Raw genomic sequence first — 14696 nt, 5'->3', positions numbered from 1 at the left:
CAGTTGTCCATTTAGTTTCGCCATCTCTATCTCATGAGCTCTGGTTTCCTTCCTGTCGGCCAACTCCTCTGGCGACAGGCCTCTGCCCAAGCTAGCGATGCTCTCTGCCCGCTCAATTTCCTCCACCTCATCAGAGTCTTTCCTTGACTCCATCCAGGGCCTCAGCGCCTTGCAAAGATCTACTTTGAGCTTGCATCCAACAGTGGGGACTTTGAATTTTCTGCAGAAGCCCTTCAGCTGGGCCTTCGTGTAGCTCTCTAATCTCTCTTCATCCCATTCCATATCATCCATTCCAGAGACTATAGAGGCTGCCCTTCCTGCAACAACTGAACCAGGCATGATTTCTTTAAAAATGGAGATTCTTGCAAAAAAAAAAAAAAATCAATAGTATTGTGGCTGCGTTACTGGTCTGCACTCACTATGTGGCGATCAATGATTTACTGTATACAAACTACAAATGCAAATTCGAAAATCCTCACCTATGCCTCCAATGTTAGAAATGAGGGGGTTCTGGTTGGCACAGATAAGTACCAGCGACAAGCAGGGACCCTTTACTTCTAGTCAGGGCGAAGGATGACTTCTCAGAATAACCCCTGTTCACCCACGCGAGCAGTCCAGGCTAAACTTCAGGCGTACACGGTTAAGCAATTGTAATTAGACATACAGTAAATCCCTTGCATGCACCACAAACGGTCACCAATCAGGTTGTATACGAAAATAAGATTTTTAGATAGTTTCAGCAGTTAGTACACGGCCCAGTAATGGTGGAACGGTGGGGGCCACAATCTCTATGAATACGGAACAAGTTCTCTTTATGCGGAAAGTTCTTATGCGGGCACAACGGTACCTGCAGGCCTCAGCGCACTTTGCGCTGAGGCGGCAACCAGGAAGCACGTGGCAGACGACAGGGAAAACAGAATGGTGCGGACCCTGGATCCGATGCGAGCTCGCGGTCGAGTTCGTAAGTACAGTACCTTGTTTCTTTTCGTGAAGGCGGGTGCGGGATTTCAGCGGGTCTGCGACAGAAGGGCGAGGCGGCGTCCGGGGCTCCCACACTTCACGAGGGGGGTCTGTTCCTTCAGGCTCATGGCAAGAGCGGGGTGTTTGCAGGTGGCAAGTGAACAAAGCGGGGCAGCCGGGCACGCAGTCTACGTCCGGGCTGTCCGAGGCTTGGAGATGCTCACAACGCCGATTCCGGCGGGAGGGGTGAAGGTGCGCAGCGAGCCCCCGGCGAGCGAGGTGACGGGGGCAGCCCAGCACAGCGTAGGGGGAGCGACTCAGATCGAGCGAGGCTCTTCCCAAGGCGGGGGCGGCTAAGCAGTCCGGTCACGGCTCAAGGAGGGGCTGGGGAGCACGAGAGTCACGACTCCGGCGAGGGAAGGAACACCACAGTCCAGCGGCAGGCGAGTGAAGGTCAGGATGAGCCCAATGGTCCTGGGGCTCAGTTCAGGGGGCAAGCTCGCTTCCAGGCCCTTGGAGGTCGTTTTGGAAAGCCCAAGTTTCTTGATAAGTAAAAATAAAGCAATGTCTCTTAGTAAAAGGTTCCTCTTCTCTCCTTTGGCAGCAAGGTCACCACTGCAGGCCAATCCCCCAGGATAGGGACAGTCTTCCTCCTACAGCTTTCCCGGCGCCTCCTCCTCAGGCAGAGATTCTTCTTGGTTCAAGCGGATCTAGTTTCTTAGGAGCAGGGCTCCTACATTTACACTACAAATCTTTTGTTCTCCCAGGCCAGGGGGGCCCTTGCCTAGTTCAGTCCAGTTCTGGAGCGCTTTGTTGACACGATGCAGGCTTCTTCTTTCAGGGTGCAGGGCAGAGTCATCAGACGCTCCACAGGGGGCGGAGCCGGCATTGTGGTGTCAGAGCACAGTTCTATTCAGAGTCCAGGTGTACTCCTCCCACCCATCTACCTGTCAATCGTCCTATTCACCACCAGGCTACCTAGCCCTGCCCATCTGGGTTTCCCCAGCCCTGTCACTCACACAAGCCAGACAGCAGATACACATCACGCAGAGGCGGGCTGAAATGGTTAGGCAAGCAAATGCCAACTTTCTAAAAGTGGCCTTTTGCAAACGCAGAATATTAAAATAAACCTTACGAAAAGATGTACCTTATTATTCTGAGTTCAGGCATACTAAACTCGGTCTTCTACCATGTTCCCTGGGCATGTTAGGATCATAGGATGTAACAATCTTAACAGCCCACTCTGGCCTATGAGAACAGGGTAGCCTTACAATAGTGAAAAACGAAAATGGCTGTAATTCACTATTAGGACATGCCACACACATAGGGCTTGTCCTACCTTATGCTTACAATGCACCCTGCCCTTGGGCCTACCATAGGGGTGACTAATATGAAGTTGAGGGAAGGTTTAGGGACTGGCAAGTGTGTGCACTTGCCCAGTCAGCATGTCAGTACTAGTCTGCACGCAGGTTCTGCGATGGCAGACCCTAGACATATTTTACCAGGCCGCTTCTGTGGGTGGCACAACCAGGGCTGCAAGCCCACCAGCGGTATTTGTATTTACACGCCCTGGCACTCCTGGTGCACTTTACTGGGGTCTGATAGTAAACCAAATGAGCCAATCATGGCATCCAACCAACATATACATTTTACAATGGGGAGAGCATATGCACTTTAGCACTGAACAGCAGTGGTAAAAGTGCCCAGAGTCATAAAACAGCCAACAACAGGTCAGAAAAAATGCAGGAGGGAGGCAACAAGTTTAGGGATGACCCTGCAAAAAGGGCCAAGTCCAACAATGTCCTTTTTAGGCCTCTGCCTCCAGCAGTTTTGCTTGATCCACCCCAGTGAGACACTATTAAGAATGTGTACTTACTCCTGCCCAGGGCTTATTTTGAGGAGGGGGTTTCTGGTGCTCAGCACTGGCACTTAATTGTCCACACAGCCACTTATAACAGACCGCCACATGGTGGCACTGCTTGCCTAATTCAGAGATGAGAACAAAAGGAATTTATTAATTCAACATACAATATAAATGACTAATACCTGCAGCCCAAGCCATTCTGATAGCTCTGGGGACCTGGAATAGTCTGGACGGTCACACGTGTAGGACTGTGCTGGTTAGCAGCGGTGTACGGTCACTCGCAGCGCTTGCAGCCACAATGGGTGGTACACGCTGTAGTGGCCTTATGACGAGGGCCCTAACACTGCCCCTGCCCCTGCGTGTGCCCTCATGACCCCAGATCAACCCATCTCCACGGGTGGTCAGCTCTCTCAGAGATTCACTACACAAAGCACCATCATCTTCAAACCTCGGAGTGCGTGCTCAGTTCTTGCAAGTCCACTCATCGAGGGTCATGCGTGGGGGCGCTCTGGAACTGAAGCCAGCGTGGACCACTGCCCCTTCCGCCCTCTGCGCCAGTGGGCTGACCATTGCTCCTTGGTGCCAGAGAACACTTGCTGCTAAGGCTGTTATTTCCTGACGTGTAGAGGCAGCTCAGCATCATTTTAGGGAAATTGTGCTGGACATTCTCTGCATTGTCACACTTTCCTCACTGTTTTCTTGGGGTTGGTGAACCCTAAACACCCTTGGAGAGGGCTTATTTGACACTCAACACATGTTTTGATCTATTTCATAAGTGCCACTTCTGAACCTTTGGCTGGCTAGTGAATTTAGGTAATCAAGTATATTCTAAGATGAATTATTTGTCTTATTTCAGTCAGTTGGAGACAGTGCAGGTATTCACAGCACTTTCACATTTCATCGGCCACAGCTCTTCACAGCAAACCTCTCTGATCCTCATCATCATCATCATCACTGACGACAGCGCCCCCTTCAGGGCCTTCCACAGCTCTTCACAGCAAACCTCTCTGACTCATCATCATCATCACTGACCACGGCGCCCCCTTCAGGGCCTTCCACAGCTCTTCACAGCAAACCTCTCTGACACATCATCATCTTCACTGACCACGGCGCCCCCTTCAGGAGCCTCCACAGCTCTTCACAGCAAACCTCTCTGACTCATCATCACTGACCACGGCGCCCCCTTCAGGGCCTTCCACAGCTCTTCACAGCAAACCTCTCTGACTCATCATCATCATCATCATCACTGACCACAGCACCCCCTTCAGGAGCCTTCCACAGCTCTTCACAACAAACCACTCTGACTCATCATCATCATCATCATCATCACTGACCACGGCGCCCCCTTCAGGAGCCTCCACAGCACTTCACAGCAAACCTCTCTGCCTCATCATCATCATCATCAGTGACCACGGCGCCCCCTTCAGGAGCCTTCCACAGCTCTTCACAGCAAACCTCTCTGACTCATCATCATCATCATCATCACTGACCACAGCGCCCCCTTCAGGAGCCTCCACAGCTCTTCACAGCAAACCTCTCTGACTCATCATCATCATCATCACTGACCACAGCGCCCCCTTCAGGGGCCTTCCACAGCTCTTCACAGCAAACCTCTCTGAATCATCATCATCATCACTGACCACAGCGCCCCCTGCAGGAGCCGTCCACAACTGTCACCCCTCGGGACATTTAATACTAATCATCATCTTCATCATCCAGGTGAATGCACGTATGAAACAATGTTTAAGACAAAACTTTGAATCAGACATTACTGCTGCGGCCGACGACCACCTCCTCACTGCAATTCTGTGGTTACAATGTAGAGTCAGGAGCCTCTATTTCTTTTCATCTGTAGTTTTGCTAATCATGTCTGAGGCAGAGAGGCCCTTTCACATGCCACAGGGGGTCTTAGGGTGTCTGAAACTCAACTTCTTACCCAGACGGTAGAGCACGATGTTTATGAATATGTTGACTGCAACCGTCACTCCCAGGGTTATCGCCTGCCTCCTTAGACGAGGGATCTCCCGGCCACCTGGAGAGGAAATCACAGAATCCTGCGTTTAACTTTACATGTGGAAGTATATCACCTGCCTGTAGCTGGAGTACAATATAATCGAAGTACTTGTAATAGCCTCAGATAGTGTGTGTCAAGTAATTTTAATGCATATCAGTGTGTGCTATGACTGGTCACTGAGTCTCAGTGTGTGCCAAGATTGGTCACTGATTCTCTGTGTGTGCCAAGACTGGCCACTGAGTCTTGATGTGTGCCAATACTGGTCACTGGTCTCGGTGTGTGCCAAGAATGGTCACCAAGTCTCAGTGTGTGTCAAGACTGATCACTGACTCTCAGTGTGTGCCAAGATGGTAAGTGGCTCTACTTATTTGCCAAGATCGACAAGTGGCTCTCAGAATATGCCAAGATTAAACAATGAATCTGAGTGTGCACCAAGACTGATCAGCGTATACTGGCTCCAGCCAAGAATCTGTGCGGAAAGGAGAGTGACTCTTGGTGTATTTGCCAAGGCTGGAAGTAAGTCTCAGCGTGATGCAAGATATGTTAGGTCTGCTGCTGTTTTTGGGTCGGAGGTGTTGTGCTGCTGTGTCGAGCTGGTCGGGGGCCGGGCTTGGCTCCGCCCCCCACATTCAACGCCAAACACCCACCTGGGATCCCTCCGTTACCTGCCTTCAACGGCCGGGCTTTGCTCCGCCGAACTTCATCTCCCAAGAGCCTCAGGGGCAGGACGCCTCACACCAACGCGCCAGGAGGCGCTTAAAGGCGGTCCCTGTCCCTCGCCCCGCGAGGTCGCGTGCGGGACGCGCCGGGAGAAGCCCGGGACAAGGGCGGGACCGTCTGTGGCCATCCGGGGCTGACCAAGGCTGGGCTGGGCCACCCCTCTGATAAGTTATCTGTGGTTTTATGACCAGTTAGTGACTATTTGGTTTGTTGTCTTTTAGTTAGGACATTTTTACTATAGGCTTATTCCACACATTTTGTATATTGTATAGAGTGGCCAAGCTAATGTCCACCCGTTCGGGCAAGAGTTTGAGAGGGAGTGGTGGGGGAAGCCCTGGTTGTGTAACGGGCACCATGGACCAGTTTATTACCCGCGTTGTCACAGCTATCGAGAAGGAAATCGCCATGACAGAGCGGCGTCTTTCTCGGGGACATCTTGCTGACAAACGGTCATCGTTGGGTCCGTTGGCTCTAGTGCCATCCCCAGTACGCCCACTCGATCCCTTGGTGGCTGCCTCACCCCCCTTTAGATCATCCACGGGTAGCAGCTCTAAGGGCAAGTTTGGATAGGCTGGATAATTTAACAGCTATAGTACAGCTCAACGATGATAATGCTGTACCAGTTCCACTCTTCAGTGAGTCCCCAGTTCCCATTCTCCCTCTTGTTACTCCTTCCAGCAATGGGGTCTCTCTTCCTCAGCCAGTATTGGCTACACTGGCAGTAAACAATCCAGCCCTTAGCAAAAGGAAAAGAACTGCTAGCCCACGCAAAGGAAGCCATGCTAAATTCTATAAGAAACTTAGGAGGCCAGGTGCTAGGGGGGGCGGGACCCTCCAGAGATTGGGGCAGGGCGTTAGTTACACCCAGGGGGAGAAGGGGGAGACATCCCAAGGTGCTATAGTGGAGAACACCTGTGTTGACCTGACGGCTGGTCCTGTTGAGGCTCCATCTTAGGAATCTCTCTCCATTGCCAACCTAGAGAAAATGATGAAATCATTATTGATTCCGGTTCTGGAGAGAGTTAAGGGGCTCTCAGAGCGGCTGGATAGGTTTGAACAGGTAACCTTGGACAATTTTTTCTCCATAAAATCCCTTATTAAATTACACTCAAGATCTAGGGAAGATGACCTAGGGGGGGAATTTGTACCCCGGGTGACACCCGTATCTCCACAGGGCCCCACCACTGTAGCTGTATCAGTACCCAGGGTGGTCGTGGAAAATGTTCCCGTTGTACATCCTGCGGCTTCCTCCGGGGCCGCCTGGAAGTCAGGGATGGCCAAAATAGATGGCATAGTGCGATCCAAGACACCTAAGGCTAGTACCATCCCTACCAAAAGGACTGCCCGGACAAAGGATGCTGGTAGTAGTTGTCCAGCTAACCTAAAGAATACTGGAAATAGTAATGTCCCTGAGACGATTAATGGTAGTATTGATAATATGATGACAGCCCACAGCCAGGATTGGATTCGGACGTAGGGCCGGTCTTTACTGTTAATTTACCCCCCTGACTGCCAGCCTTATGTGGCAGTTTTTACCGGGGTGCCAGTCCTCAAACCAGGCAAATATGAGACTTATGCCGAACTTAGGAATAAAACACTATTCTGGCTAAAGGAAAATAGACCTTTGCCTGGAGCAATGGGTGGACGGGTCATCCACGTAAGAAGGGTCAACTGGATAGGAACTAGGCCGAAAGACATAAGGGGGGACTCAACTTTGATGATCCTAGGGTTGCCAGCTATGTGTGTAATCTTTCCACCAGAGAGGGCAGTCTAACTGGAGGTAGTGGAGGTATTAGTATGCACGACCTTAGCTACTTCAATCCCCGAAAAACCTCTGTTAGGCCAGCCAGATTCCCCGTTTGGGAGGGTTGGGTTGGCAATCACAATTTAGTCTGTTGTGTAATAATCCATGTTCACCCCCCAATTGGTCACGCTATGGCTATTGACACGCTGTCTGCCAACCCACAGCGAAGCTATTTGCAGTGCCTGGGGAGGTTGATTGCGGTAGTCTAGCCACAAGAATGGAAGTAGTGAGGCCATCTTCTTACCACCCTTCACCTTCCGTTATTAATGTTGGCCTTTCAGGATGGGAGTGTACTGAGCAACCTGAGCCTGCTACGCCCATCTTGGTGGTCCCTAGTGGGGAGGGCCTAGTCATAGGTGTGACATCTTACTCTGGCCCTAGGGATAGCTCCTTTTTAAAAGGGTCTTCACCGGGGCAGGCTGTAGATGGCAACAGGGCTTTGAAGGTTGTCAGCTGGAACATAGCTGGTCTGGCACGTAACATCGACATACCCGAATGGAACTCATTTATTGAATCATTCGGGGTATGTATGTTCCAGGAAACTTGGTGCTTGGAGCCCCGACATAAAGTGGGCTATACTAGTTATTTTGTACCAGCTATCCCATCGCCCGGAGGGAGAGGTCGCCTTTCCGGCGGCCTACTAATCTGGGTAGACATTTCCTTGGGTTATTCTATTCGTAGCACAGATACTAAGTCCCTCGACTTACAGAGACTAACAGTTAGAGGGCCACGTGGGGGGAGGGCGTTTGAGATTCTTAATATTTATGTTAGAGGCACTAGGGGTGGTATGTCGACATTGTCCCTTACGGGCGTCGACGACGAGCTCAGATCTTGTGGTGCTGATTCGTTCGTCTTGCTCGCTGGGGACTTTAATTGTACTTTCGAACCCCTAGCAGCGGAAGATATACTGGGTACCCAGGAGGATGACACTAGGAGAGGCATCCCCCATCTCTCAGTACCACCGATTAAGAGATGGACTCAAAGTGCCATTGATCTTAACGCTCTCTTCTTGGAACATGGTGTAAGGGCTGTAAATGGCAGGACAAAGTCAGATTCTTGTGGGGCACACACATTCAACAGGGTTGGTCAAACCTCCAGAATTGATTATATCCTGTTGAACTATAAACTTTGGGGTCACTTGATGGATATGGTGGTTCTGCCTTCTACTGATAGCGACCACAATCCCCTGTCCATGTCTTTGTCCCCCTTGTGGACTGTAGGGTTTAATGAACAAACTCCACATGAGTGGAAGTCAACACGTGAAGTATGTCCTTCAAATTGTGGGATACGGTTAAGATGGAGAAACATTGTTGGCAATGAGGACAAGATGCTGGAAGCAAGATCAATCATGGCAAATGTTTTGTCCAGTTTGGACCTTGCCACAATTAGTGCCCATGAGATCTCCACATTGTTTGTCCAAACCACTAAAGCCTTGGGCGACCTTTTTTTAGTTCGTAATGCAAGCTCTAGGGCCAATAATAGATGTCGCTCTAAGGGCAATTCTGGCTGGTACTCGCCTGTTTGTCGCAACGCCAAAAGGGATCTAATCAGTGCAGTCAAACTTAAGGACGGTGGTCTGATTTGCACTGCTAGGAAAAGTTATAGAGGTGCCATCTATAGGGCAAAGCTTGAGTGGGAGAACCAGTTTTGGTGTGATCTGAAACTGGCAAGCTCCGCTAGGGACTCAAAGGGCTTTTGGGAACTGATTAGAGCTAGAGATAAACCTGTGGACTCGCTCATAACATGTAATATCCCTGAGGCCTCGTGGTTTGACCATTTCTCCCATCTATATAATGTAGTAACGGACAATGGGGAAGTTTCCACTGATGCCCCTCTATTAGACTTCCGTGAGTTGAGCATAGATTCTACGTTTACGGCCAAGGAAGTGGTGGACGCAATTAAGTGTCTTGTCCCTAACAAAGCTGCGGGGCCGGATGGCCTACCAGGGGACCTGTTACGTATCAACCCGATAGAATGGGGGAAACTTATTGCCTCATTATTAAATGCTAGTTTTTCAGATGCAGCTTTCCCAGAATCCTGGAGGGGCGCTGAGGTCGTCCCGATCTTTAAGAAAGGGTGTCGGGACGACCCAGCAAATTATCGCCCCATAAGTTTATTAGACTCCACGCAGAAGGTGGCAGGAAAGGTGGTCCTGGGGAGGGTTTTACAGTGGGTAGAGGAGAAGGGCATCCTGTCCGACTTCCAGGCAGGCTTTAGAACAGGTACTGGGACCATTGAGCAAACATTCTGGTTGTTGATGCTCTTCTGGAAAGTGGTTGTACTGGGCAAAGGCAGTCTGTACCTGGCATTCATAGATTTGCGTACTGCCTTTGACCTGGTCCCTCGTAGCCATCTCTGGAGGGTGCTATCTGGGCTGGGTTTACCCCATATTTATTTTCCCTGCTATTCAAGATGCACGCTGAAAACTTTGCGCAGATTAGGTGGGGAAACCAGGGTCAAAAGACTTCACGAATACCTGTAAACAGAGGTGTCCGTCAGGGATGCGTTCTAGCCCCCACTCTGTTTTCATTATATGTTAACGGAGTGGTGGATCACCTTTTACAAATCCCTTCAGATGCCCCATCGTTGGCAGGCAGGAGGGTACATACCCTTCTGTTTGCAGACGATACCCTACTGATTTCTAAGACCCCGGTAGGACTACAGAATCTTTTAACTAGTTTCCAATCTTTCTGTGATTTGAGGGGATTGGAAATTAATACTGGTAAGACGAAGTATTTGGTCTTGAATCCCCCAAAGAAGATTGGTAGGCCACCCACACTAAAATCAGTTCCCCTAAAAAGGGTCAAGGAATTTGACTATCTAGGAATTCGCCTCTGTGACACCATGAGATGGAATTGCCACCTCCACAAGATGTTGTTGAACCATAAGAGGGTGGCGGGGGCATTACTTAAAGAACAACGGGCCTCATCCCTCAAACCAATTGCCCCGGTACTTGATATTTATAGGGCAAGAGGCGTGAGTGCGGCGCTTTATGGGGCGGAACTTTGGGGTGTGCAAAACGTGGATCAGTTGTCCTGCTCTGAAAATAAATTTCTCAAGGACGTAATGGGGCTCCCATACAGCACCCCAACCTTACCATTATTGCTCGATATGGGTAGTTGTCCCATTAGTGATCAGGCAAGGATGCGTCCTCCTCTTCTTTGGGCTCGCATTTGGAGAGTCCCTGAACTGGCCAGCTACGCAGACGGTTTAAAAGAGATCTTATCGATGCCTGGCTGGCCCAAAATTAGTTGGTTGAGGGAAGTCAAGCGTCTACTAGTAGAATTGGGTCTAGAAGAAGCTTGGCAGTCAAGAACAGCTCCCCCTAAGTCTGTCTTGAAGAAACTGTATTGGAGATGGGTGTTAGATGGGCGAAATACTAATCCCAAGCAATGCAGGTCCACTGCTGAATTCCTACTAATGAAGGACGTCCCATTTCGCGAGCCCTATCTCGATATTATATCAAAACCTAAAGATAGGGCATTGTATTTTAAATTTAGAGTAGGAATACTTCCTGTGGGTGAACTAACTGCTAGGTGGAAGGCCCCAGCTCAGACTACTCCTCTTTGTCCGCATTGTATGTCAAGGATAGAGTCAGTTCCCCACTTCCTATTTGAATGCCCTGCTTATGAAGCTCCACGTCGTAGGTGGTTGAAACCTCTTTGTAGAGAGTTAGGCACCAGACATCATAGGGAGGCCTTGCGAATGTTGAAATCGGATTCACGGCCCCTTTTTGCCTGTGGCTTGGCGAAGTTTCTGTTCTGTGCCGCTTTGCACCAAGGGGATGTTCTTGGCGTGTTAGGTGGATGGATCGGCACAAACCCTCATCATTTTTTACGAAAAGCCCCACTTACTTAGATAGCCAGTCGAGGATTTGCATCTAAAGCTGACACCTCCTTGCAGCAGGCGTCAAGAAGAGAAAATGTTTTTATCTCTCAAAACACCTGTGGATTGCATGTGTGTGGGGGGCTCAGCAGGCGTCCTAATGACTGGGATCCTTCTGAGCTTGTTTCAGTTCAGGACTTCACACTGGAAGGGTCTGCTTCCAGTACAAATCCTCTATACAGCACAAACTCACCTCTGCAGCATAGTACACATCTGTGCATCGTGCAAGGCAGCCTAATGAGAGCACCAGAGCGGATACGACAGCAGCAGCAGGTCAGTCTTAGCAGATACAGCTCTGCACAGTGTTTTTCCTTCTCACCTGTGCAGCACAGCAGAAAATTTTACTGCTGAGTTGCGTGTGGTGCGATGAGGTGTGATTTCTTCAGTTGCCCTGCACAGACAGTGCACTGACTATAATTCATTTACTGTGGACAGACTGCATCAGGCACACTACTAGATAAAAGAGGGGGGTCTTCAGCTCCCCTGTCCAGACTGCATCAGACACACTACTAGATAAAAGAGGGGGGTCTTCAGCTCCCCTGTCCAGACTGCATCAGACACACTACTAGATAAAAGAGGGGGGTCTTCAGCTCCCCTGTCCAGACTGTATAACACTAACCATTGCCTGCAGATGATGTTTAATCCCCTCCATCCTAGGAGAATGCATCAGAATTACCTGTAGAAGAGATCTGATTCCTTCTCTGATTCCTTCTCGGAGCCCTCCTCGATGCCATCGGAGCCTTCACTGATGAACAGGATACTCAGAGGAGCAGGACGCAGTGAGAGGGACTCGGGTATGAGTTGCATCTCTTGAGGCGCTAGGGAGGAATCTATATAACAGATACACAGACAGGAAACTCCACTTAGAAAGTGCTGATGGCAGCATTCTGCAATCTGTGTGTGGGTAGAGCTGAGGGGGTGCAGGTCCACATGTCACTGTGTACCGTATGTTTGTGTGTATGTATGTGTGTGCCTGTGTGTGTCTTCTGCCAGTTTTCTGTGTATTCTTGGCCTCTTGTGTTCTTGATTCAAGGTTGGTAATGAATGGTTGGGTTCCTATGAGAGTCCAGCCCAAAGTGTTCAGGAATTTCTCACGGTCTTCTAGTTTCACGTACCCTTATGTCTTGCTGTCTCTTGTGATCGCCATTACTGGGGGCTCCAGGAGACCATATTTATTGTGCCCTTGCTTAAGTTCTGTGTATTGAGAAAGAAAGCACCTTCTAAGGGCATTTGTTTCAAACAAAGAATCAGCTAAAACATAAATCAGGAGATTGTCGAGCATGAATGGCCCATTTGGTTTTATTTGCTGCTTGTTGTACGGCTCTTGCTTGCTGGTATTGCAAGATTAAGGCAATTATTGGTCGGGTGAGTTTGCAGTGGATGCATTTTGCTGCTGGAGTCTGTGTGCTCTCCGGAACTCCTGCAGCCCATTGAAAACAGCTGTCAGGAGTTTGGGCATCATGCTCTGCAGAGTCAATAAGATCATCTCCCTCTGACTTCTCCGCTACTCCTTAAAACCAGGCATTGTACCAGCAGGACCTATCTTCCAGGTCAGCAATCTTGCTTCTCATTGCCCATATGTTTGGCCCCCTTTCAGGAAGACAAGCCAGTTGTTTCCACATCTGTTATTCCATTTTCTGTGGTGTCAGGACGGTGGTGAAAGGAAGTCAGCTCTGTCTACATTTATTTTACCTCGTCTGAGCCTTCTGCAAGTTTAGAGTTCATTTTCCCTACGTATGTGCCAGAGTTGGATAGTTCTGCAGTTAGAGTGTCGAGGATGACTCTAGAGGTAGGGGCAATTGCTTCTGTTGATGAAGACTAATTGCTGTCACTCTCATGGTCACGGGTCCTTGAGGTTGCCCCTTAGAAAAGTAACAGCCTCACGGTATTCGATGAAGACATGTGCGCTAGACTCTGTTTGTACACAGATCATCCTTTATGTTGTCTGATGCTGTTCTGTGGTATGGGTTCTGCTAAAATCTGTTCTTGTTGTTACTGGCCTCTGCCAGTTTCTGATTAAGATAATCCATGCAGTATGGGAGTGTCATGTCATTCAGAGCCCATGCAGTGTGCGAGTGACGCGTCATTCAGAGTCCAGACTATATGTGAATGACATGACATTCAGAGTCCATGCAGTGTGTGAGTGACGTATCATTCAGAGTCCATGCAGTGTGCAAGTTACGTATCATTCAGAGTCCATGCAGTGTGCGAGTGACGTATCATTCAGAGTCCATGCAGTGTGCAAGTGACGTATCATTCAGACTCCATGCAGTGTGCGAGTGACGTATCATTCAGAGTCCATGCAGTGTGCAAGTGACGTATCATTCAGACTCCATGCAGTGTGCGAGTGACGTATCATTCAGAGTCCATGCAGTGTGCAAGTGTCGCATCAGAGTTCAGAAAGTGTGTAAATGGCGTGTCATTCAGAGTGCATGCAGTGTGTGAGCAACGCATTATTCAGAGTCCATGTAGTGTGCGAGCGACGTGCCATTCAGAGTCTAGGTTGGAGGAGGTCTTAGGCCTGTCCCTTGTAGTCTGAGTGTCCATTATAAAATTGTGGGCGATTCCTCATTTATAACTCCCACTGTTATCCCTACTCCATTATTGACTCCATGACGGCAGGTGGGTGTAAATCAATCTTCATTTTCTTTCTGTGTGGGCTATGGACAGAGTCCAAGCCCGTTAAGGTGAATAGCAGTTGGAGGTCAGGCCAAGTCCTGGTAATCACCCTATTTAGATATAATTAGGACTGGACGAAGCTACGCGGAACACCATAAAGTGACCAAAATGCTCTGCCGCGCTACACGAGTTCCGCAAGCAGCGGAGTGCACTAGGTTGCGCCGTTCGTGCTGATTTTTAACACCGGGTGTTTGTTCCGCACTGAAAAATAGTGTAAATGGCACCATACGCAGAGCAAGAGGGCGCTGCTTCTTTCTGCTGCTCGAGTAGATGTTCTACTCGAGCGGCAGCTTCCCCAATGCGAATAAAAGGTTTCACAACGCGAGCGGTAGCCGCCATCCTCGACCGCACACGTTGAGAAATCTCACCGGGAGGTGGTCTGGAGGAAGATTTTCCTTGCTCACGCTTGACAAATTAATGTGAACACATCATTTGGGACACTAAAACACACATTCTTGTGCAATTTTTCACCCTGCCACTTTTTATTTTACATATTAATGTTGGAGAGCATGAGTGAGAAAACGTGGAGTGGAGTTTTTTGGAACTCTGCACGCTACGTGGAGTGGGAAATACTCCACAAACTCTGCGAGCGAAGCAGAATTTCATTTCCTGGCCTAGTTTTAATTTGCTCTGCTCGATATCAGGATTGGGTGAGGGGATAAATACTGAACCGGAGGGGTAGTGATGCTATGAAAGGCAAATTGCCAATTTTATGCCACCTTCATCAGGGTGATCACTCAACGTCACAGTAGTACGCTTCAGTTCTGATC

General features: G+C 49.4%; 1 protein-coding gene across 1 annotated transcript in view; it reads right to left on the bottom strand.

Moving 5' to 3' along the window:
- The window catches only part of LOC146813521 (butyrophilin subfamily 2 member A2-like), a 51571-nt gene extending 39523 nt beyond the window's left edge, over positions 1–12048 (bottom strand). Inside the window, exons 1-2 of the mRNA XM_085614767.1 lie at positions 11924–12048; positions 4761–4856 (exon numbers count right to left, since the gene is read on the bottom strand). Coding sequence (XP_085470893.1) covers positions 4761–4856; positions 11924–11981 — 154 coding nt within the window. The 5' untranslated portion in view covers positions 11982–12048. The remainder of the gene's footprint in view (positions 1–4760; positions 4857–11923) is intronic.
- Between the last annotated feature and the right edge of the window lie 2648 nt (positions 12049–14696).

This window comes from Triturus cristatus, chromosome 7 (genome assembly GCF_964204655.1).
Source record: "Triturus cristatus chromosome 7, aTriCri1.1, whole genome shotgun sequence".
NCBI lineage: Eukaryota > Metazoa > Chordata > Amphibia > Caudata > Salamandridae > Triturus > Triturus cristatus.
Note: the sequence above shows the minus strand (reverse complement) of the source record. Positions and strands in the feature narration are given on the sequence as shown.